The sequence below is a fragment of the Rhinatrema bivittatum genome, chromosome 9, assembly GCF_901001135.1.
Source record: "Rhinatrema bivittatum chromosome 9, aRhiBiv1.1, whole genome shotgun sequence".
Taxonomy (NCBI): domain Eukaryota; kingdom Metazoa; phylum Chordata; class Amphibia; order Gymnophiona; family Rhinatrematidae; genus Rhinatrema; species Rhinatrema bivittatum.
Window position 1 is genome coordinate 183,718,123 of NC_042623.1, and position 25,563 is coordinate 183,743,685.

The 25,563-nt window shown below is 48.0% G+C and overlaps 1 protein-coding gene across 3 annotated transcripts in view; it reads left to right on the forward strand.

Annotated features, from left to right (window-relative positions):
* COPS7B (COP9 signalosome subunit 7B) overlaps positions 1–14,516 on the forward strand; it is a 42,409-nt gene extending 27,893 nt beyond the window's left edge. Inside the window, exons 6-8 of one of the 3 annotated variants that reach the window (XM_029615170.1) lie at positions 3,361–3,510; positions 5,209–5,314; positions 12,410–14,516. In XM_029615170.1, coding sequence (XP_029471030.1) covers positions 3,361–3,510; positions 5,209–5,314; positions 12,410–12,568 — 415 coding nt within the window. In that variant the 3' untranslated portion in view covers positions 12,569–14,516. The remainder of the gene's footprint in view (positions 1–3,360; positions 3,511–5,208; positions 5,315–12,409) is intronic. The other 2 variants (XM_029615171.1, XM_029615173.1) reach the window with 2 other exon arrangements.
* Positions 14,517–25,563: the final 11,047 nt, after the last annotated feature.

A 25,563-nucleotide genomic window follows, 5' to 3' on the forward strand; every position in this document is an offset into this window, starting at 1 on the left:
CAATTTACATGACAATCTTTAAGTAATTACATTTTAACTTAATACAGAAAAAAGTTGTTACTTAGAGATGCAGAATTTTAAATATTATGAGCAGAATTTCCCTAGATATTCACTGTAAGTGTGTCCCTTCCACTCATTCTCCCTTCTCCCCTGGCCACTTTGCCCTCTCAGGCCCCAACCGCTCCACCTGCCAGTTATTCTCCCATCCACCTCTAGGCTCAACCCCTTCCACTCTATCTCCACTCCCAGAATTTGACCCCATTCTCAGTACTGCCCCTCACACAGCTTCCCTCTGTCCCTCCCTCTCTCACACGCATGCTCCCTCTCTCTAAATCACATACACACACCCTCATACAGGCTCCCTCACTCTCTCGCACACACACATCCGCTCATACAGGGCCCTCTCTCTTGCATACACACTCACACAAGCTCCCTCTCTCTCTCACACACACATCCTCACACAGGCTACCTATGTCTCTCTCTCACGCACCCTCATACAGGCTCCCTTACTCTCTCACACATACACACATCCCCTCATACAGGGTCCCTCACTCGCTTGCACACACACCCACACAAGCTCCCTCTCTCTCTCACACAGGCTACCTATGTCTCTCTCACGCACCCCTTTACCCAGGCTCTGTGTCACACACACATACACAATCCCTTCACACAGTCTAGCACCCTCACATACACACGATCCCTTTTTCATATATACGAGCTCCCAATCTCTCACACACAAACACACTCCTTCACCATCTCCTCATATAGGCTCTCACACTCAAGCACCCCCCTGCTTTTTCTGACACCTTCCTGCTTTACCCTTCCATGTCTCTCTCTCCCCTCTCCTCTTACACCCACACCTCTCTACACACATTCACTCTCACCAATGCCTTCATCTACGCTGTGAGCAGAGTGTGTCCCACGGGGGCCTTCATCTTCGTTGCACATGATGCACCGGGACTTCATCTTCGCCGCGAATGGCGTACTCCATTCGCAGTATGCTGGGGCTTTCATCTTCTGTGCCATTTTCTGTGCAGAATTTGGCAATTCTGCGAAGAAGGGGGGGGGGGGGGGAAATTCTGCGCTCCGTAGTAGTGCAGAATTCCCCCAGGGACTAACACATGCATTTTCTTCAGCGCTCCCTGCTGTCTCTGTGGAATCCGCGGTCTCTGGACTATTTGATTCGGCTCTGCCTGCCGATGCAGGTCTCCTCCCAACTGCAGTGGTGGCTGCAAGCGGATCATCTACGGAAGGGAATTTCCCTATCCCCACCGGACTGGCTAGTACTGGCGGCGGATGCGAGTCTCCTTGGTTGGGGCGCTCACTGTCAGGAGCTGACAGTTCAAGGGCGCTGGAGTGCAGAAGAGTCGGCTGGAAGCCAGGGCGGTCCATTTGGCATGTTTACAGTTCGACAGGCTGCAGGGTCGATCGGTCCAAATAATGCCTGACAATGTAACAGCTGTTGCTTACATTAATTGGCAGGGATGTACCAAGAGCCAACAAGTGTTGCTGGAAATTGCCCATTCCATAAGCCGGTCTGAGGTGCATCTCCAGATGATCTCAGCCTCACACGTTGCAGGTAAAGACAACATAAGAGCAGACTTTCTCAGCACTGAGAATCTGGACTCAGGAGAGTGGGCATTGTCAGACGAGGTAATTCAACTGATTAGGGATTGCTGGGGTCTCCCGTTCCTAGACCTGTTTGTGACTTTGTGCAATACGATAGTTCAGAGATTCTTCAGCTGCAGAAGAGATCCGAACTCATTGGGAATCGATGGCCTAGTGCAAGAGTGGCTGGAAGACAAATTGCTGTAAACTTTTCCTCCATGGCCCATGGAGGATTTGAAGGATCGAACGCCACAGAGGGATGGTGCACTTGATCGCTCCAGATTGGCCCAGGAGACAGTGGAATGCAAATCTGCGGAGGCTTCTGGTGGATTTGCCTCTTCAGCCTCCAGTGCACAGGAACCTTGTTGCAGCATAGACCTGTTCTTCACAAAAATCCGACTCAATTTTGTCTTCGATAAAGGGCTCGCTTGCTGAAATGTGGATAGGCTGCGGCATTGATTTCCACCTTGCTAAGAGCTAGAAAGTTCTCCATTTCCTTGGCCTACGTGCGGGTTTGGAGAGTGTTTGAGGCCTGGTGTAAGGATCGAGATACTCTTTCTTCCTTGGTCAAGATTCCGCTCATTTTGGAATTTTTGCAGGATGGCTTGAATAAAGGCTTGGCTCTTAATTCCTTTAAGGTACAAGTAGCGGCTCTCGCCTGTTTCAGGGGTCAGGTAAATGGGAGATCCTTGTCTGCTCATCCTAATATGACCCATTTACTGAAAGGAGTGAAACATCATCTTCATCCTTTGTGGTTTCCGGTGCCCCTATGGAGTCTTAATTTGGTTTTGGATTTTTTGGCAAGCCCTACGTTTAGACCGCTACATACTCTGTCCTTGGGTTGCTAACCTTGAAAATGGTGGTCCTTCTGCGCGTAGGGTTTCAGAACTGCAGGCCTTGTCTTGCCGGGAGCCATTTGTGACTCCAGGGGCGATCCAACTGTATATACTGTTCCTTCCTTTTTACCAAAGGTGGTCACTGAGTTTCACTTGAATCAGTCCATCTCCCTGCCATCTCTGGACAGAGAGAGAGATGTAGAGGAGTATCATCTGTTGTGACTCTTGGATGTCAAGAGACATATTGTCATATCTAGAGGTCACTGAGCCTTTTCGGAAGTCTGATCACCTGTTTGTCCTTCACGACAGTACTAGACAGGGAAAGCCAGCCTTGCGGGCTACGATAGCTCGCTGGATTAAGGAGGTAGTCACAGCTGCGTACATGGATGCTGGGCAGCCCATTACCTAGTCAGGGCTCATTCCCCTAGGGCTCCAACAGTGTTATGAGCAGAAGTTAGATAGTTGTCTCCCATCGACATCTGCTGAGCTGCATCGTGGTCCTCCTTACACACCTTTTCCAGGTTGTATCGTCTGGAGATGCAGGCCCAGGAAGATGTGGCCTTTGTGCATGTGCATTTGACTGGACTGTGGGCAGCTTTCCACCCTGTTCGGGAGTGGCTTGGGTGCATCCCACTTGTTCTGGATTCATCCGACTGGACGCTAAAAAATAAGAAATTACTACTTACCTGATAATTTCCTTTTCTTTAGGACAGTCAGATGAATCCAGCTTGGCTTGCCGAATGATTGCATATTGATCCTCCTGTGTTGCCTACGTGTTACAGGGATTACTGGTAAGTGTTAGTTCAGTCCCTAGACTAGTGTTAATACATTTGTGTCTGAGCTCAGTATTGTCTGTTGGCTCAGTATTGAAATGTTTATCTGTTTTTAATCAAGTTTTTTGCTACTCTGTCCACAGTTGCTTTTGCAGAGGAAAGAATACTGGCGGACTAATGTTACCGCATGGGTATGTATACTGTGACGTCAGCTTGCTCCATCTGCTGGTAGAGGTGCATAACGCACTTGTTCTGGATTCATCTGACTGTCCTAAAGAAAAGGAAATTATCAGGTAAGTAGTAATTTCTCAGTGCACAATTAAACATTGGAATTTTTTACAAGAGGTTGTGGGGAAAGTGGTTAGCATAGCTGGGTTCACAAAGGGTTCCTAGAGGTAAAGTCCATAAGCCACTGTTAGCCAGGTGGACTCGGGAAAGCCACTGCTTATCCCTGCTTATGAGTAAGAAGCACTGGATTTATTCTTTGGGATTCTGCCGGGTACTTGTTACCTGGATTGGCCACTGGGCTCGAGGGACCTTTGGGGATTTCTTTAAACTCAGGAACGGAGAGTAATCATTACCACCTAATTGATTTTTTTTTCATAATTGAAGGGTAATGTACTTAAGGGCACCTATTCACTGAAGTTGATGTTTTGCTCCCTTATCCAGTCAGGGCTTCAGGACTCTCACAGTGAATATGCATGAGACAGATTTGCATACCCTGGGGCTCCAACATATGCAAATCTCTCTCATGCATATTCATGATGGATATCCTGGAACCCCAGCCTGCACGAGGGGGTTGAGAAACACAGACTTCAGGGGTCAATTTTAGCAGCGCTGCAGGGCAGTGAGGGTCACATGTATCTGGCTAGGTTTTTGGCTGAAAATTCCTTTAAATCTAGCCAGGCAAAATTTTAGGACTACTATTTCTGCTCTTCCGATTGCCCCCCTAAATTAGCTACTTAGATGGAAAATCTATGCTAACTGCCCTGAGAAACCCCCTGGAGTTGTATCTTTTGTGCATTGAGGTGAGCAAATATAGTGGGGAAAAAAATGTTGGAAAGCAGAGCTTTAACAGGCTAATTCCCCAAATTAATTGGTTTTACCTCTTAAAAATTGGCTGATTTAGAAAAGTTTTCTCCCATCCTGTGTTTCTGGGGAAACCTTAATAAAGCGAGCTGTTTGTGCACGAGTGCAGTTTGACAAATGTCTAAACCTGGAAGCTTTTAGGAGTCCATTTCCTATTTCTGGGGACCACTCTTTTGCTTCCCTGTCGCTCTGTTTCATGTATTGCCCTGCTTCCAGCTTTCGTTCTGGAGTGGCTGGAGCAGAGGCCGGCAGCCCTGGGATCCTTCTCATTGCCGCCTTAACTCTAAACAAGAGGCATCCCTCACACCCCCTCAGGGGGGGGGGGATCTACACATTCCAGGTTCATACAAACGGAGAAAGTATTGAAGTCCACTCTGAGCCCAGGGGAGGAGCACCTGGGGAGTTGCAAATGGAGGCTGCAGGTGCTTGTAGCCCAATAGGGGCCAGAGGGAAACCCCTTCTGGAGACCGGACGTTGTACCATGGAAGTATTTGGTGCATTACTGTGTATTAATGATGCTAGATAAATACACGTGATTGCGCATCTCAGTTTTATGATTTTTTTCATGGGTGAGAGATTATGGGGTTTTTTTTTTCTTGCTTGCACGTGAAATAAACAACTCCTTGAAAGTAAAAAACGTTGCGTTCCACCTATCTCCCTTGCAGTCCTGAATCAAGAGTTGTTTGCACTCTTAGGACCTGCCCTAACACTTAGACCCTTCGGTGCCTTGCTGCTCTTCCGTGGGTTATGTGTGTGCGCTGGATCCAGTTACGTGCAAGCTTCCTGCCTATATATCATGGCTGTCTGCCATGTCACGTGCATAGACATCGACCGTCCGTGGCTTGTGTTGGGGGGGGGGAGAAAAAGATGAGGAGCTAAACAGTGTTCCAAAAATTTGGCAGGTGTGATGGGTGCGAAGCAGTCCTGGTAGGAATCGAACAGCAAGTACTGCGAGCCAATCAGTATAAGGAGAACCACAACCGGACTCAGCAGCAGATCGAGACCGAGGTGGGTGCTGGCTCCTTCAGTGTCAGGATGTGTCGTGCTGACGCCGCACCCCCCGTTATGAACCTTGTTGCACTCTAAAGGGTGTTTCCTGCTGGGCTGTGTCTTTTCTCCTGTTGTGCTGTGGAGCAGTGGCGACTTTCTGCCTGGGACCGTTTTTCAGCTTGCACCCTTTTCCCCGTTGAGGGAAAAATGGAAGGTGGAGGCGTGCAGTGATGATATTACTACTGCTCTGCAGGAGAAAAGGTATTCAGTGGACAGGCTTTTCAGTCTGATTGTGGATGCGGAAATACAGCATTGCCCTATAACCAGGCCGGAAATGTCCTTCCCAAGGAGAGTGGTGTGATTGGATAAAAGAAATCACATGACTGTGCAATAAACTTCTGCTTAGTATGTAACTTGGGCTCACACTGCCCAGTGATTTATTTCCAGCTATTTAACTTTTTTTTACCCCTAAAGATGAGTAAAATGTTTGTCTATCTGAGCATGATCATTCAAACTTGATATAGAAAAATGGCAGCCCCTTTGCCTGTTATTTACTGACTTTGTGCTATTGTGATGGGCACATGTGATCCTTTAAATCCTGCTCTGGGCAGTGTAGCCAGGGGCCAGCTAAATTGGACTGTTGACCTCTTCTCCCCTACATAAAGGGTCAGTAAGGGTAGGTGTTATCATATTTAGCCGGTGACTGTCGGGTTCCCTGTGTATCTCGCCCTCACACCCAGGTGTAGAGTCATCTTGGTGCTTGACCTGTGTTTGCACCCTGCAGTCACTGAGGTATGCGTTTGCTGTTTGCTCTGTTCTGACAGATGAGTGGGGAAAATTGCCAGCCCAGTGAGCCTTTTTCATGAAGAGTAGATTCTCTCTGAATTTCAAAGCAGAGTGGATGGTTCACTCTTCGTTTTGCTCTTTTTGTCTTGCATCGCTGGGGCTGTGGAAGAGGCAGAGAGGCCTTACCAATTCCACATATTACACTGTCGGCACAATCTTTGCCTGGGGGAACCATCGTGGACCCAAACTATGCTGTATGGGCTGCAGTGCCTGTGGTGTGTTTTCCTTCTGTGTACCTGCCAGAGAGACGGAGAGGATCGAGCAGGTTCAGTAGAGCCTGTACTCTGCCAGCAGAGAGCAGCACAGGCATGGTCATTGCTAGCCCAGTCGTAATGAGCTGAGCAGTAGATAAAGAGCATCATACGTTATCTTCCCTCCAGTTTCCTGCATGTCTGACAGTGTGAAATAGTAGCTGTTATGGAAAGTAAGAGCCCAGTATCCAAAACGGTACTTAGCTGGATAACTCTTACTTATACGATAAGCAGTGCTTAGGATCAGCTGGATCAGGTCGACTAGGCGAGTCCTCCCTCTGTCCCGTGTCCCCCCCCCCCCCCCCCTTGGCTGGGCCAAGCTATCTGAATAAGTCCTCCTCACCTTTAAAAAAAATAAAAAATATTAGCCAGTCCCTCCTTCCTATAAACTGCTCAGAAACCTCCAAATCCCCTGCTCCTCCTGTCAGGGAACTTCAACCAACCAAGACCTTACCTTCTCTGGCAAGGCTGTTCCCTCACTTGCAGCTGATTGGTTCCTCCCCTATCCCAGTGACGGGACCAATCCCCTTTCAGAGGACTGTGGAGGGACTAATCTGCTGCCATTGAGGGAACAGCCCTGCTGGAGGAGGCAAGGTCTCTTCTGGGTGGGGTCGGGTTTGGGGATTCCAGAGGTGGGAGTTCTGCTAAGGGGGAGGATCAGGAGGCAGGGAACTTAGTGTTTTTTTGTGGGGGCGGGGGGGGGGGGGGTTATTCCTAGTCTATTTGCATGGCATTAGCTTCCTGCAGCCTGTGAGGAGTGCATTTTTAACACACGCATTAAATAAAACCTGCACTAAAATCTAACTCTCTGATTTTAGTGCAGGTTTTATTACATGGCTCCTGTGAGAGCTCATGTCTGAATAAGGGACTTTTGCAGCCCAGAGTTCGCCTGCTCTCGCTGCTCCCCCCACTCGGCCGGAAGACCCGCCCACCGACGACCTCGCTGACCCCGCCTAGGAAGGGAACTTTAAAAGCAGGAGCAGGTTTCCGGGGCCACGCACCGGGCATCGCGTGCCAAAGGAGCACGACAAAGGGGCCTGCCCCTTAGTGCGCCCCTTTGTGCGACATCTTTGTGCCCCTTCTACAATTTACCTTCCGTCTCATCCAGGAATCTTACACAAAACCATCCATACACAAGAACATCCTCCTCGCACTCTCAATAACCCGGAATCTCTGTCTTATCACCAGCTGTGAGTACCTATTACCTGCCACAGCACCTTCACAAACAGTCTCCAGCATGGAAAAGATACACTCAATTCCCAAACTAAAACACATCAACAATCCTAAAAGAAATTACACTAATCACACAACTCACCCACGACCCCCCTCTCTATATCCCCGTCACCCCAATGCTCACTAGACTGCTCTCACGGTCTTCACCCTGTTCTTAATCAATGCCCAGTCCATCACAAAAAAAATCCGTATTCTCAACGACCTGTTATTAGACAACCGCCCAGATGTGTCTTCTGTATCACTGAATCTTGGCTCAAAAGCACTGACACAGTCCTCCTTAACCAACTACCCAAATCAATCTACATCTATTCCATACCCAGACCGAAAAGAAAAGGCGGCAGTCTACTCTTCCTAGCACTAAAAAAATTTGAATTTACAACCCACCTGTTCGACCTCCCCCCCCCCCCCTCGAAACAAGCCTATTCAAATCCAAAATCCTCCAAATCCTCCTGCTCTACCACCCCCACCCCCCCAGGACTACTCCAATGCAACCTTTCTCCACATTGAATCCATATCAACCAACATTAACATGAACATCCCTGCAATCATCTTGGGCGATTTCAATCTCCACATTGACAAAATTCCACCCTCTCCGACCTGTGAACTCCTCATTGACACCATGTCTGCGATCGGCTTTAAGCAAATAATCAACACTTCTACCCAGAAGTCTGGTCACACCCTAGACCTAATATTTATCAACGAAAAAATCTTAAGCAACATCCCACCCACAGCAACCTCCATTTCCTGGTCCGATCACAAACTCATCCAAACCAAACTCCAACTGAATTACCTTCACACAGAGACAATCACCACCAACAAATACATTGAGTTCATCAAGATATGCACCAGCGACGACCTCTCTGAAATATTCCCCGACACATTAAAATCCCTAGACAAGAATGATGCCAACTCCGCAACAAACTCATGGATCTCCATCAACGCGGATGTAGCCAAGATCAAATGCCCAACCATAAGAAAAGAAATTAAAACATCCACCAAACCCAAAGCCACCTGGTACACTCCTGACCTAAAAAACATAAAATGCCTACTCAGACAGGCTGAGAAAAAATGGAGAAGAATGCAAATACCTGACCTAAAAGACAAATACAGAACATTACTGTACATATACAAAACTGATATCGACAAAGCACAGCGTGAATTTTACACAAAGAAGATCCATGACTATCAATTTAATCCCAGAACCCTATGTATGTCACAGTCCTAACCAACCCAAATCATAACTCCACCACAAACGACAACCCAACCAATGCCTGCGAAGAACTAGCACAATTTTTCAATTCCAAAATTTCCACACTAATGGCAAGGATCCCTCTCGTCAACACACAATCCCCAAAATCACTAGTTATACCTAATGCCACATGGCCTCATTTTGAACCTGTTGTATCCACTGAGGTTGAAACCATCATCCAAAAAACAAACCCTGCCGCCCATCCCCTCGACCCCATCCCCATAAAACTCCTTAAACTAGTCCCCAACATTATTGCCAGACCCACTGCGGACATCATCAACCTATCTCTTGAACATGGTATTTTCCCAGACAAATGTAAATGTGCAGTCATCAAGCCGATTCTAAAAAAAAAACATCTCGACAAATCTGATCCAGCAAACTTCAGACCCATCTCCAATCTCCCATTCATAGCCAAGATTCTAGAAAAAATTGTCAACAACCAACTCTCAGAACATTTAGAAAACCAAAACATCCTACTCCCAGCCCAACACGGCTTCAGAAAATTCTTCAACATGGAAACACTTCTACTCGCCCTCACCGACACAATCCTACCTGCTGATACTCCTAGACATCTCTGCCGCATTCAATACCATCAACCACGAAACATTGTTAAACCGACTGGAAGAAATTGGACTATGCGACACCACACTCAAATGGTTCAACTCATACCTTACAGGCAGAGCCTACACAGTAAGAATAAATACAACAGAATCATCCCAAATACGCCTCCCGCATGGCATCCTACAAGGCTCATCCCTTTCATCCACCCTCTTCAACATATACCTACTCCCCCTATGTAAATTCCTGTCTGAGTCAGGCCTTTCCTATTATGTCTACGCAGACGATGTACAAATCCTTCTCCCCCTAATAAAAACCCTTGAGAACACTAAAAATCTGAGATAACTATCTAGCTAAAATAACATAGCTACTCTCACAAATCTCCCTCTCTCTCAACCACAACAAGACTGAAATCCTATATATATATCAAGCAGTTCCACCACACCCCTCTCCCTCAATAGTACAGGAACCCACATGGAGAAACTGATAACCTCTACAGTAAAAGCCCTTGGTGTCATACTAGACACCGAATTCAGCCTCAAAAAACATATTAGCACTATAATAAAAGATGGATTCTTCAAACTCCAGGTCCTAAAACGACTCAAACCGCTTCTCTACTCCCAGGACTACCGAACTGTCCTCCAAACATTACTCTTCTCAAAGCTCAACTACTGCAACTCCCTCCTCCTCGACCTTCCTGCCTCCACCCTCAGACCTTTGCAGCTACTTCAAAACGCAGCCGCAAGGTCCCTCACAAACAGCAAAAGATCTGACCACATCACGCCCATCCTCAAGGACCCACACTGGCTACCCATCACCTTCAGAATTCAATATAAAACCCTAACACTCATCCACAAAAAACTGAACAACGTCAAAATGGACTGGCTAAATACATCCCTTCACTTCTACATCCCCCAAAGGAAACTTCATTCCACCAACTCTGGGCTCCTTCCAATCCCTTCCCCTAAAATAGTACACCTGTCCACAGTTCGGGAACGCGCCCTATCAGTGGCAAGACCATCCCTCTGGAACAACCTTCCATTACAGCTCAGAACCGAACCCTCGACCCAAATATTCAAAAAAACTTCTGAAAAGCTGGCTCTTTCAAAAAGCCTTTCCTCCAGAGACCTAACCCCTACCCATCTTCTGCCCATCAGAACAATCCCATACCCCAGAATCGCCAAGAATGCACTACCGTAATATTCGCCAATAGCGGCAAATTTCCAAGTTCATAAGTTATTTCCACCCCCATTATTTAAATACGGTAACTAATTTATTATGTAAATCTATACGTTTTTATGTAAGTTTCTCAATTACGCTTTCAATGTATAGTTACACCATCGTGTTATCATTGTTTTTAAGTTTTTGTAAGAAAGTTCTTAAGTTATTTTGTAAAAAATAAGAAACCTATGTCTTATTTGACCTAACAGTTTACTGTAAACAGATGTGATATCTCGACGGAATGTCGGTATATAAAAACAAATAAATGAAGGTCAGGTTAGGATTTTAGGGCAACAGTTTTACGTCTCCCTTATTTTGAAATAGCCAGTTACTTTGCTATCCTATTTGCACACAATCCTGGATGTATTCTCAGTGGTCTTGTCCATTGCTCTGGAAGGCTTCGTGCACGGGTCTCCTGTTTTCATTTATGTACGTTCAATATTCTGCCTTTCCCAAAGGTGGTTTCAAGGTTGATTGCAATAAATTTGAATTAATTGAGGCATCTGAATAGCTAGGTTGGTCCTCTTTCTTTCCTCACTGGAGGCTACTAAGGGTTTTCTCCCATTTTGGGCCTTGGATGTGGCACTAGGTGCTCACGTCTGGATTGGCTTTAACATGCAGTCAGCTCTGGTTCTCAAGTGCCAAGCAGCAGTTGGGGGGTCTGAGGTCTGTGCAAATAGACCATTAAACTAGAGCCATTTTAGGCTTCGCTTAGGCTGATGTGACTAGGAGGTAGCACTCGAGGACGGTAGCTGCTTCTCCTAGAGCTAACCAGGCAAGGTGTTCCTGCATGCTGCCCCAAGAGGGGAACGCAAAGTACCAACCCTTAGTATAACTTGCCATTGTAACGTGGTATTATGGCCATGTTGGGCCTCTTGGATACCTGGAATGAATGGAATTAACATCGATCAATGTGAATCTGCCCTGACCTGATGGGAGGGAGCAGAGCTCTCAAAAAAAACTGCTCACAAAATTATTAAGTCAGTTTAGTTCAAAGAACTCTGGTGGAGACCTTTATTTCTGTGCTTTCTAGTGTTGAAAATCTACCGATATTATAAAGTGAATATAATAAATGTGGCTAAGGAAGAAATGGATTCTATGCCATTTCATTCTAAAAGTATTTATAAATTATAAAGCTCTCTCATTGCTATATTCAGAGCATTAAACGGTGCTGAAGATTGGTAGAGAAGGGTGATAGGCATTTTAGATTTGAAACACATAAATAGAGAACGCTTTTCTTGGCACAGCATCGTACAAATGAGGCAATTTTTTTTTTTTTTTTTTTTTGTGATGTGATATTGGACTGGTTTTGCATGGATTCAGGTACTCGGTGATAAAAGGTGAGGCGAATACCCCGATACAGTCGTGTGGGATTAAAGGTAGAATTGTAGTTAAGTGACTGTTTTTTGGTTTTATGTATGGGTTTGGTATTTTTAGTTTATGAACGTGAGCTTTTGTGAACTGCCATGGTCGTCTTAACGGAACGACGGTATAGAAATAAAAAGAATGAATGCTTAGACTGATAAAAGCGAAGGAAAGGCCGGACCGGGATCAGACTTACTTTACGGCGTGAGTAGCGGTGACTTCCGTCCGTCCAAACCTTTGCCCGTAAAATATTCCCTGCATGTAAAGGAAGGAACGGACCCAAAATGCGCGTTACCCTGGGCGCGCTGCGCGGCAGGAAGGCAGCAGCTCGGGCCATGTGGCTGTAGTAACGTTTTTTGTTTGGTTTTTTTTTTGTTTGTTTCTGCTCAGGTGACGAACATAAAGAAGACGTTGAAAGCCACGGCTTCCTCTTCAGCGCAAGAGATTGAGCAGCACCTGACGGACAGGGAGGGTCCTCCGCTGGCCGAGCAGCGACAGCCCACCAAGAAGATGTCCAAAGTCAAAGGCCTGGTCTCCAGCCGCCACTAGGACCGCACCGGCCGCCTCCTCAACTGTTTACAGACTTAAAGGGACCACAGAAACATGGCCTTCCCTGCGTGATCCTGTCACTGGCTTCTGAATAAAGGGCAACGAAAGCTCCCGTGCGCAGAAACCCAGACAGGCGACTCCCAAATCCAGGGCCACCCAAGTGAGGAACCGGGGGGTGGGGGGGGGGGGGTTGGTTTGTTGGCTGTGAGTGTATTCCCTTTCTCCTTTAGAGCTGCCCTGTCACTTGCTCCTCCGGTCATCGCCGCTTCCTTCCCTCTTCCCCCCCCCCCCCCCCTCGGAGCACTAGCCCCTCGCCCGCCCCTCGCCCGCCCCTCGCCACCCCCCGTCAGGGAGAGCCTGTGCACTGGACGCTCCCGGGCCCTGAGTTAGCAGGTTCATCAGCTGTGATTAGAGGTGGATAACGCCAGTCGCAGGGTTGAGTTCAGAGCTCTAGTTTTGGCTCTTTTAAGGCCAGCGTGAGCCACGCATCTCGCTCGTACGAGCACAGGGTCCATCCACGAAAGACTTCTATTCCCACCGTGAGTGACGCAAAGCCTTAAGCTTTATCATATTTCCACCCCGTGTCCCAGAGGCACAGCACAGCTAATGACAGGGCCATTCTTGCGGGTTCCAATCCTGTGCTTGCTGGGGCACTCTGTTCCAAATATTGCTGGCCGAGCAGTGCATTTTTCCCCTCGAACCCTCCTTCATGCACAGACTTTCCCCACAGGAGCTCCTCTTACTGCCTCCTGGCAGAGACTGTTCCCAATCTCTTCCTTTGAGGCTGAAGAACGGCGCAAACCCATCCCTACCCGGCGAGTTTTCTGCTCCTCCTGCTGCTTCCTCTTCCCCTCTCCCCTGCGGCCCTGTGTGTGATTAACCGCAGGTCAAGAATAGGCAACTCGGACCCTCAGGTGCCGCAAGCCGATCGTGTTTCCAGGGTCCCCACCACCGAATGTTCCTGAGATGCATCCCATTGCATGTTCATGGTGGAGATCCTGAAAGACCCCAGCAGGTGGTGGCTCGAGGACTGGCGTTACCTACCCCCTGCTGCAGGTGATGAACCGCTGAAGGGAAAAAAAAGTATAGCAGACTGGATCACACTTGGTTGCGTTAAATTGAAATGGAGAAAAGACAGATCTACCTCAAGAACAGACCCCCCCCTCCCCCCTTCGGAGGGACACCGCAGAGAAAGCGGGAGCGTAGGATGACTTGCAGTTTCAATGTGGCTCTGGACTCACTGTTCTAGTATCCCGGTTATAGTACTGGTTTGAAGCGTGTCTCTGTGGGCATCTAAGCCCAGCTGGCAGAAGCTACTGCCCTGTGCTTTGCGTGGCCAGAGAGAGAGAGGTGCCTGGCTGCAGCCTGTGCCTTTTAAGGAAACGTCCCCCCTTGATTTAGCAATAGCCCACGTCTGTCTCATTGGTTACTCTTCAGTGTAGCAGAATGACTGACTGCTTAATTTAAAGGATGCTATGTGCGCCCGTCCTACCCAACTCCGATTACTGGAGGGAGAGAGGACCCTCCCACCCGCGCTTCCTGCTTCGTTGTCCCTGGAGTAGCCTGGCTAAGGAAAAACACATCAGCGATCCTTGCTAAGCAGGTCCGAAACGCGTTCCCAACCGCCGCTCTCATCACGTAAGGGACCGTTCCCAGGGATCTCTACAAAAATAAAAGATACAGGTGGCTGGATCCAGGGGGTAGGCAGCTCTGCTCCTGAACTGCGGCAGACGGGTCTGGTGTGGAAGATGTCCACAAGAAACATGCATGAAGTAGATTTTGCAGTCTCTTCCTCCACTGTATGCCTGTTCATAAGCAGGGCTGCAGCCACCTACTCCTCATCCAGCACCTGTATCTTATTTCTGCAGGGCTCCCTCTTCCGCTGCTCGATGGTCCAAGTATTGCAAATGTTCCTGATCCCCTCTTGTATCTCTTTTGTCTTTCACATCTGACATTGGTGCCCACACTCGTTTGGGGATGCCATCTCTTCCAGATTATAATGGCTCAGTTTACATGCTAAAAATCAATTTTACATTTTTTCCTCCGCAGACGACATAGGATGTGTGTAGACCAGGGCTGCTTCAGGTTTTCAGGATCTCCACAATGAATATGCCTGAGATACATGTGCATACCATGGAGACTCACTCAGTATATGCCTACTTCTCATACCTGTTCGTTGTGAATGTCCTGGCTGCGGGGTCCCCAGGACAGGTTTGGGAACCTTTGGTGTAGACTGTATTCAGTTTGGCTGATGTGCTCAAACCATAGGATGCAGATTATCTAACGATCCTCACTCCGTGTTTGCTGGATCCTGCGCAGAGAGCACGTTTGGGGTTTGTTCTGTATTCCCCATGCAGTAAGTTAATAAGTGAACTTGGGTTTTATAGAGCTGACTTGAGTAGGAAGTCCTGCAAGAGCCACACGCAGGCAGAGCAAAGACACAAATTTTGTAGCATGTGTTGGGGAGGGAGATGGCCAGAGAGAGACCTTGGGATGCCCACAATCGGGAGTGTCCGGGATCTGGCGCCGCAGTAAGCACTGGTGGGGGAGATGGTAGTGTTGCGGTGCAAACCCAGTAGGCCCTGGCTTCAGTCAGAACTCTTGGGCAGGAAGTGCACAGAGGTTGCGTTACTTAAGCCTTTTTAAAACTTCTACACTTCCAGCTGTTATGATTTTCTGTTTGTACGTGTTGTGAGTTTTCCACTTTTACTGGTGGTGTTTGAATGTTGATGTTTTGGTAGATAATGACATGCGATGGACTTGGGGAAGGAGAGAGTTAGTACCATTAAGTTACATTTCTAGCACAAAAGCACATTTCAAAATGGAAGAAAACAAAACTACCAGCTTGTTGAACTGGAGTATTTAGTATCTTCAGATTAAAATGTTTTTTGGTTTTTTTTCTTGGTATAAATGTTGAATTAAAAAGAAAATGAGCATTAATTAAAGAACCTCTGTCATTGGTTTGTATTTTTGATGTGGCAGGAAATGTTAGTCCTGGCGCTCGTTAGTGTATGCAGTCCGAATCATTGAGTTGGGATGCTAGCAGTGAGAAGATGGGTTGCAGCATTGTGCACAAGTAATCCCACATAAAGAGCATTGCTCTAGTCCAATCATAAAAGGACCACTGCAAAAGCCATGGTTTTGTTTTCTGCTGGTGCGATGGAGATATGCCTGGAAGAGTCGCCAGAACGGGCTCCCTGACACTCATGGTTTCTCCACAGCATCTCCTCGTAGAGGTACAGCCGTCAGATGGAGCAGAGGCCGAAGTCTGCAGTCCCTAGCATATCTAGGAACTTCTGATGTCCTGTCTCCCCGAGATTGTAATAAAAAAAACCCAAAAAATCCCTAATAATCCTGTGGTCCAACAAAACTACTCAGACACCAGGACAGGAGACGATCACTAAAAAAAGCACAGACTTTAAATAGTGTTCAATATCTCTCTCCCAGGGGGAGTCAGCAAGCAGTGTAAGACCACCTTTAAGGTGGGTGCCCGGGCTACTCGATCATCCACCCCGCAGGAAAAGAGAAAGCAAAGCAGAGTTCCTTTTTATAAAATGTTGTTGTGCAATTTAAAAAGTATAAACTGTGCAGGATTAGCGAAGCCACTGTCCCCTGTACAATTACCACATGCAAGCTCTCAAATCAGAGAAACTCTGACATCAGCTGATGGTCCGGCCTGCCCTGCAGCAGGGGCAACAGAGCTTAGCTTAGACGTCTCTTTTTTTTTTTTTGAGGATCCTGAAATGCGCATCTGGTTAGGCGCACCTCATCTGGAACGCGGCTTGAGCCCGATCGCGTCTCGAACCGCAATTTAAAGATGGCGCCCTACAGAAGCACGTAACACCCAGCGTCAGATGCAAAGCACTGATGAAGAAGGCGAGGCGAGGATTCAAAGCAAAAACTTGTTCAGGTACGTTTGAGGATCTTGCGAGGGAGTCAGTTGGACCATTAGATGATCAAGGGGTAAAAGGGACGACAAAACCAGAGCATGGAGACTAAAGGAATTCTCTTGAGGACAATGTGAGCGATTATACCCTTGCCAGAACAGTAAAGACCAGCCCAAAAGGAAAAAGCCATTTCTAGCAAATAATTTCCCCGTTTCAGGAAAGGCGTTCCCTCTTTCTTCGCTCTTGGTTTCCGCGGAGGCCGCAGTGTGGCTCACAGCCTCGGCAGCGATCCTAGCCAGTGGTGTCGCTCCCCCTTCGGCCGCTCCTCGCTCCGTGACGCCTGATCTTGGACCGCTTTGCGGCCGGGGCCACGGGGGGAGCAGCGCATGTGGGAGGAAGAGTTTAGTCCTCCCTCAAGAGGAGCAGATGCTGGCCACCCAAGCAGATGGGCAAATGAGCGATGTCCATGCCGGGGTGTGAAGGAGGATCCGGGCACCGCGAATGGAGATGCACTGAGGGGAGAACTTACAGGGCCTCCAGGAAACTGTGAGGGAGGAGAGATGCAGGGTGTGCAGCACAAGCGATGGAGCCTTTGCCACTCCATCATGCACAAGCTGCAATATGGAGGGAGATTGCTGCTAAGATTGCTGTCCCCGTGTACCCCTCCCCCCCCCCCTGCCAACCACAGTCCTCACCAGCTCCATCCTATTTTATGGGGCCCTGGAGGATACTGCCACCCTTTCCTGCAACAGGGGCCTGGATGACACAGTCAAAGCTCCACCTGCACCATTGCCCACTGACCCTACTGCACCACCTCTGCCCATCCTGCTACCACCTCCAGCAATACTGTCACCACCACCGCTGCTGCCCATGCAGCATCACCTCTTTCAGGAGCCTCCACCAGTGAGCAACTCTTAAAATTCACCTTTTAGGGTTTAAGCTAGGGACAATTTAGTGTGCGAGGAACTTAGAGGGTCCTTACACAAGTTAAGACGCATAAGTTGCAAACTTTTAACTGTGAAAGGTCACTGTTTTGAATTGAAATAGTGCAACCATCCTTTATATATATATATATATATATATATATATATATATATATATTTTTTTTTTTTTTTTTTTTTTTTTTTTTAAAGCTCTTGTTATATGTGCTTCTCTTTGCTAAAAATATGGTCTGACATGCTGTTAATTACACAGAGGAATGTGTGCTCATGTATTGGGCAGAGAGATAGAAAGCGGTTGAATTAGCACACGTCAGCAGCAGTGCCTGACATCAAGGTTTCTATGAACTGAAACGAATGCCCTCTGCCCGCTGTTGCAGACTTCCAAAAACCACATCCAGGTCTTTGCAGCTGGTGGATGGTTGACCACACGGTGCGGGTGCAGGAAGCTTTGTTTAAAGATGAAATTCTTCCATAGGGGCCTCACTCCATCCAGGAATTATATCAAAATCATCTTTGCTTTGATAAGGAAGTTAAGAGATCTTGGGAGGGATCAAACATTCTGACTGCTTTCTCTGTCCACTCCAACTTCACCTCCCGCCCTCCTGTTCCCCCTCGGGAGAAGGTTCTCTGCTTTGCTCGGTTATAACCGTACTGCGTGTCTACACCCATGCACACAAAAAATTTACCAAAATCCCTTCACGTGCGGAGGGTACTTCATCCGGTATTAGCAACGTGAAAAAAAACGGAAGAGGGCCGGGTAGCTGGGATTCTCCCCGCGCGTTACGTGCGTGCCACGCAGCGCTACCCAACTCCGTCGAGATGAGACCCGGCGGGGCAGGAGCACGCCAACGCCCTCCCCGGAACGCGCACGTCCCCCCTCCCCCGCCATGGATGCGCCTTCTCTTACAGAGAGCCACGCGGGGAGGAAGGGGGATTTTAAGAAATGGAAGTCTGCGGCTCGTTCCAACCCAGTGGCCTGATTTACAAACGAAACGGACGCTCGTGTTAATGAAAGACTAGTTCGCGTCCGGGGAAAGTCACCTTCTCCCCCCCCCTCGTACCATTGACTGAGAGAGCCAACAACCAGTTTGTGGTTTTTATTTTTCTTAAAAAAAAAAAAAATGACAGACCCCCAAACCTCACTCCCTTAATAAGAGGATTGCTTGAATGATGCTGTCAACTAATTGTAATTGTAGTTTTACCCAGGGGGTTGTGTTTGCTCAGAGGGATATATTCCATCTTTTTCTTGTAGTGTCTTTAAAGCCAATTTAAAACTCTCAGCTGCACTTGGGCTCCAGCTAAGATTTGTATAGTCCAGGGAAGGGATGGCTAACTCTGGTCCTCGGGAACCACAGACAGGCCGGGTTTTCTAGATATCCACCATGAATATGCATGAGGCAGATTTGCATGCCCTGCCTCCACTGCTTGCAAACCCGTCTCGTGCATATTCCCTGCCTGTCTGTGGCGCTTGAGGATCTGGTCTAGGGCTCGCTTGACTTCTTGGTTATTCAGGAACAATTTGAGCTTGTGCTGGAGAACTTTTGGCCTTTTCTGGACAATCCTAATTCTTCTTTTCGCCAGGTCTCCAGCAGCTTGCGATTCTCTTGCGATGCTCTGGGGCGGGGGACAGGATGACCCCATCATCTGCAGACAGCAGGCGTTGGCTTCAGAGTCCTTTCCTTGTAGCCCTGGGGCTGAGGAGCGGGGCTCAGGTTATGTCCCTGCCTCACTCCTTGCTCCTGCCTATAGCTCTCCTCTCTCTCTGTCTGTCTGTCTGTCTGTGTCTCTCTCTGTCTGTCTGTCTGTCTGTGTCTCTCTCTGTCTGTCTGTCTGTGTCTCTCTCTGTCTGTCTGTGTGTGTCTCTCTCTGTCTGTGTGTGTCTCTCTGTCTGTGTGTGTCTCTCTGTCTGTCTGTGTGTGTCTCTCTCTCTCTGTCTGTATGTGTCTCTCTCTCTCTCTGTCTGTCTGTGTGTGTCTCTCTCTCTCTGTCTGTCTGTGTGTGTGTCTCTCTCTCTCTGTCTGTCTGTCTGTGTGTGTGTGTGTCTCTCTCTCTGTCTCTCTGTCTGTCTGTCTGTGTGTGTGTGTCTCTCTCTCTCTCTCTCTGTCTGTCTGTGTGTGTGTCTCTCTCTCTCTCCAGGTCCTGATGGATGAATCCATGGATTTCATTTCATTATATCAGAGGTCAAGATGTGAGCGAGAATGAAAGCCCTTTGTAAAGGCAGGGAAGCAGGCAGATATTCTCCCCGAGGGGGGGCTCTCTGTCTGTGGTTCTGACCCGAGCACATTACAGAACCGCTGGCCGATGGTCCTTGCCATGCATAGACTGAAGAGTAGGTTTGACCTGGAGGGGGCCTGGACACTTGTGCAAAGCTCCCCTCACACTTTCACTGGATCTGGTCTTTTGCTCTTTTTATTGTCTTTTTTTATTTTCTCTTTTATTCATGTTTTTCATTCTTTTCTTTTTTTTTTCTCATTTCCAGTTTATTTTCATTCCCTCCTGTGCTCCACATTCTGTCCAGAGTCTTCCTTTGCCGCCGTCCTTTGTTTGCCCTCTCCTCTCTGGTTGTTTCTGTTCCTTCCTACCTACTTTCTCTTAAGAACATAAGAAATTGCCATGCTGGGTCAGACCAAAGGTCCATCAAGCCCAGCATCCTGTTTCCAACAGAGGACAATCCAGGCTTTAAGTACCCCAAACACTAAGAAGATCCCATGCTACTGATGCAATTAATAGCAGTGGCTATTCCCTAAGTAAACTTGATTAATAGCCATTAATGGACTTCTCCTCCAAGAACTTATCCAAACCTTTTTTGAACCCAGCTACACTAACTGCACTAACCACATCCTCTGGCAACAAATTCCAGAGATTTATTGTGCGTTGAGTGAAAAAGAATTTTCTCCCATTAGTCTTAAATGTGCCACATGCTAACTTCATGGAATGCCCTCTAGTCCTTCTATTATTCGAAAGTGTAAATAACCGAGTCACATCTACTCGTTCAAGACCTCTCATGATCTTAAAGACCTCTATCATATCCCCCCTCAGCCATCTCTTCTCCAAGCTGAACAGCCCTAACCTCTTTAGTCTTTCCTCATAGGGGAGCTGTTCCATCCACTTTATCATTTTGGTTGCCCTTCTCTGTACCTTCTCCATTGCAATTATATCTTTTTTGAGATGAGGCGACCAGAATTGCACACAGTATTCAAGGTGCAGTGTCACCATGGAGCGATATAGAGGCATTATGACATTTTCCGTTTTATTAACCATTCCCTTCCTAATAATTCCTAACATTCTGTTTGCTTTTTTGACTGCTGCAGCACACTGAGCCGACAATTTTAAAGTAAGATCTAGGCACTATGATGCCTAGATCTTTTTCCTGGGTGGTAGCTCCTAATATGGAAACTAACATCATGTAACTACAGCAAGGGTTATTTTTCCCTATATGCAATACCCTTGCACTTGTCCACATTAAATTTCATCTGCCATTTGGATGCCCAATCTTCCAGTCTTGCAAGGTCCTCCTGTAATGTATCACAGTCTGCTTGTGATTTAACTACTCTGAATAATTTTGTATCATCCGCAAATTTGATAATCTCACTCGTATTCCTTTCCAGATCATTTATAAATATATTGAAAAGCACCGGTCCAAGGACAGATCCCTGAGGCACTCCACTGTTTACCCTTTTCCACTGAGAAAATTAACCATTTAATCCTATTCACTATTTCCTGTCTTTTAACCAGTTTGGAATCCATGAAAGGACATCACCTCCTATCCCATGACTTTTTAATTTTCGTAAAAGCCTCTCATGAGGGACTTTGTCAAACGCCTTCTGAAAATCCAAATACACTACATCTACCGGTTCACCTTTATCCACATGTTTATTAACCCCTTCAAAAAAATGAAGCAGATTTGTTAGGCAAGACTTCCCTTGGGTAAATCCATGTTGACTGTGTCCCATTAAACCATGTCTTTCTATATGCTCTACGATTTTGATCTTGAGAATAGTTTCCACTATTTTTCCCGGCATTGAGGTTAGGCTCACTGGTCTATAATTACCCGGATTGCCCCTGGAGCCTTTTTTAAATATTGGGGTTACATTGGCTACCCTCCAGTCTTCAGGTACAATGGATGATTTTAATGATAGGTTACAAATTTTAACTAATAGATCAAAAATTTCATTTTTGAGTTCCTTCAGTACCCTAGGATGCATACCATCCGGTCCAGGTGATTTGCTACTCTTTAGTTTGTCAATCTGGCCTACTACATCTTCCCGGTTCACAGTGATTTTGTTCAGTTCGTCTGAGTCATCACCCTTGAAAACATCTCCGGAACTGGCATCTCCCCAACATCCTCATTAGTAAACACGGAGGCAAAGAATTAATTTAGTCTTTCTGCAATGACCTTATCTTCCCCAAGAGCCCCTTTAACCCCTCGGTCATCTAATGGTCCAACCGACTCCCTTCACAGGTTTCTTGCTTTGGATATATTTTAAAAAGTTTTTATTATGAGTTTTTGCCTCTATGGCCAACTTCATTTCAAATTCTCTCTTCGCCTGTCTTATCAATGTTTTACACTTACCTTGACAATGCTTATGTTTTATCCTATTTTCTTCAGATGGATCCTTCTTCCAATTTTTGAAGGATGATCTTTTGGCTAAAATAGCCTCTTTCACCTCACCTTTTAACCATGACGGTCATCGTTTTGCCTTCCTTCCACCAGTTCTTCTGATTTAGGAAAGAGAGGGCTGTGCTCTTCATGGCAGGTGCTGGGTAACCCTGCTGCCTCCCTCTCAGACGCTGGCTGAGGGGAAGGGGGAGGCAGAATTCTCCCAGGGACCCTGAAGTTGGGGTTCAGACTCCTAAATCTGTAAGCAGTGCCAATGCCATGGCCTTCGGACCCCATGGCAGCTCCAGCACAGCACCCCCTTCTCTGACAGTGTTAGATCTGCTGCAGCGCCCCCTCTGTGCCCTCTCGGGGGGGGGGGCAGGATTTTCATGCCTTGAAAATGTTGGCGCTCCGCTTTGTCTAAGGGCTGCGCTGGCCTTGCCTGTACCCCCACATTTAGTCTCAGCTCCGCTGCCCTGCTTTGTTTCTGGAGCTCCTCCTTACCTGGCAGAAGGAAGGAACCAGATTTACTCTTCCATTTCATAAAGGCACGACCGTACACTTTTCCTCTGAGCTCTGTGGGGTGGCTGCTTTTTGGATGTAGGGTATGGGTGCTAATTTGGGGATCTGAAGGCTGGATGGAGGTGGGGAGTGAACAGCAGAGTGTGTGTGTGTGTGTGTGTGTTCGAGAGAGAGCGTGGTGTGGGAGGTGCATGCTGGGAGGGAGCGTGCTGGACCTGGGGGGGGGCTAAATGTGTGAGATAAAGTGTATGATAGGAAGCTGAGCTTCTGGGGTCCAAAAGGAGATACAAAAAACTGGGATCGAGGCTTCCTGAATGTGGGGGTGGGGGGGGGGCCACTTGTAGGAGAAGAGGATGTGTGAGAATCAGTTTTAGGGAAAAGAAAGTGGGAGGAATGTAAGGAGACGAGGGGGGACACATGGAGGAGGCAAACAAGAGGAGACACTCTGGTTGAGTGGGGGAAACAGTGCACTCAGATCAAAAGAAAGTGTCATGGTTTCACCTAGCATGCAGCCTCACTGTCCCTCCAGCAGCCTCACTGTGCCTCCAGCAGCCTCACTGTCCCTCCCTGCAGCCTGTGCCTCACTGTGCCTCCAGCAACCTCCCTGCAGCCTCACTGTGCCTTCAGCAGCCTCACTGTCCCTCCCTGCAGCCTGTGCCTCACTGTGCCTCCAGCAACCTCCCTGCAGCCTCACTGTGCCTCCAGCAGCCTCACTGTGCCTCTATGCAGCCTCACTGTGCCTCCAGCAGCCTCACTGTGCCTCCAGCAGCCTCCATGCAGCCTCACTGTGCCTCCAGCAGCCTGAGCCTCACTGTGCCTCATTGTGCCTCCATGCAGCCTGTGCCTCACTGTGCCTCCATGCAGCCTGAGCCTCACTGTGCCTCCATGCAGCCTCACTGTGCCTCCATGCAGCCTGTGCCTCACTGTGCCTCCAGCAGCCTCACTGTGCCTCCATGCAGCCTCACTGTGCATCCAGCCTGCTGGGACACCTCCCCACCAGTGCAGATTTCCACTCAGCTCTGTTCTGAGCTACCCAAGCCATTTACTCACTGGCCATCTGACTCATTCACTGTTGCAGGCTCCTGTCCACCAGGGGTCCTCAGCGAGCTTCATCTTCAGCCTTGCCAAGCTCCACCTTGCTGCTTGCACCACACTCAAGCTCCAGGCCCATTTAACCCTTCCTTGCCAGAACACAGATGCCGTTTCATGGAGTCACCCTTGTCTCTCTGATCTGGTCCTTACCTTGCTCTATGCCTTGTAGTCTCTGGGCCTTCTTGCTCCTTTCTTGGCCTTGTGGCCTATCTAGGTTTTACTTTGCCTTGTGGCCTCTGGGCCTTCTGCCTCCTTGAACCTTGCTCTGTTGGCTGCCTAGGCCTTACCTTACTGTGCGGCCTCCGGGCCTGCCATTATCCTAGGCCTTGCACTATGGCCTTCTTAGTCCTTACCTTGCTTAGTGGCCTCCGGGCCTCCAGCCTTTCTGCCTTCAGGCTTCTGTGTTCTCTGTTCTGAATTGTCCTTGTCTGCTCCTACCCTTGTCTGCCTTATCTAAATCCTGCCCTTATCTGCCTTATTTACAGGCCGATACAGTACAGTGCGCTCCGACGGAGTGCACTGTTACCCTGCTCTTGGACGCGCGTTTTCCCTTACCCCTTATTCAGTAAGGGGCAGAAAATGTGCGTCCAACCCGCGGCACCTTATAGCGCCCTCAACATGCAAATGCATGTTGAGGGCGCTATAAGGTATGCGCGCAGGATACAGAAAGTAAAATGTGCAGCCAAGCCGCACATTTTACTTTCAGAAATTAGCGCCGACCCAAAGGTAGGCGCTAATTTCTTCCGGCACCAGGAAAGTGCACAGAAAAGCAGTAAAAACTGCTTTTCTGTGCACCCTCTGACTTAATATCATGGCGATATTAAGTCGGAGATCCCGAAGAGTAAAAAAAGTTAAAAAAAAAAAAATTAAATTCGGCCCGCGGCTGTTGGGCCGAAAACCAGATGCTCAATTTTGCAGGCGTCTGGTTTCTGAGCCCGTGGCTGTCAGCAGGTTCGAGAAGCGACGCCGGCAAAATTGAGCGTCGGCTGTCAAACCCGCTGACAGCCACTGCTCCTGTAAAAAAGGAGGCGCTAGGGACGCACTAGTGTCCCTAGCGCCTCCTTTTGCCCGTTTCTACCACCGGGCCTAATTTAAATACAGAATCACGCGCACTGGGAGAGCAGGCGTTCACCTGCTGTCCCGCAGACTTTACTGTATCGGCCTGTTAGTTCTGTCCATGTCTGGTCTTGCTGTGCCCTGCCCTGTCCAGCCTCCGGTATCCTGTCCACAGCTCCCTATCTGTTCTAGTATCCTGTCCACATCTCCTTGTCTGTCCCAATACCCAGAGTTTAATTATGCATTGAGCAAAAAAAAAAAAAAATGTTTTTTTCCTATTTGTCTTAAATGTATCACCTAATAACTTTATTGAATGTCCCCCCCTAGTCTTCAAGAAGCTAGAGCTAAGAAAATCCTAAGTGAAGATATTCTGCCCGTGACGTGGTATTTTATGCTCCAGCTCCTCACCCGTTCTGGTATCCAGTCCTCAACTCATTGCCTGTTCCAGTCTGTCTCTGCCCACAACCTCCTTCCTGCGTCTGCCCTGCCTTGACCAGCTTATCCAGCCTGTCCAGCTCAATCCTACTGGCCCCAGCACCCAAGGGCTCAACCTGCGGGAGAAGGGGCTGGCCAGGCAGAAGACAGAGCCAGCTTCTGCCCTGTGGTCCTGCCCTGCTCCTGAGAGGGGGTATTTCCTGACTCCCTGCCCTCATCTCAGAAAGGGTGGAGGGGGCTAGTATTGATGGAGTAAGGAATGAGAAGAGGATAAGAGGAGAGGGTTGGGAGGGAGGGAATTGGGCTCCTATTGATGTCTATGGGCAAATGTGCAGCTGTGCAGGGGCTCCAGAGATCTTCAGAGAATTGCTGATTTCTCCGTGGGGCAGGGGTTAAGCAGTGGCTCCGTGTGAAGTGTCTATGGAGGTTCCTGCCTCGTGGCAGATGTAAATCTCTATAGCC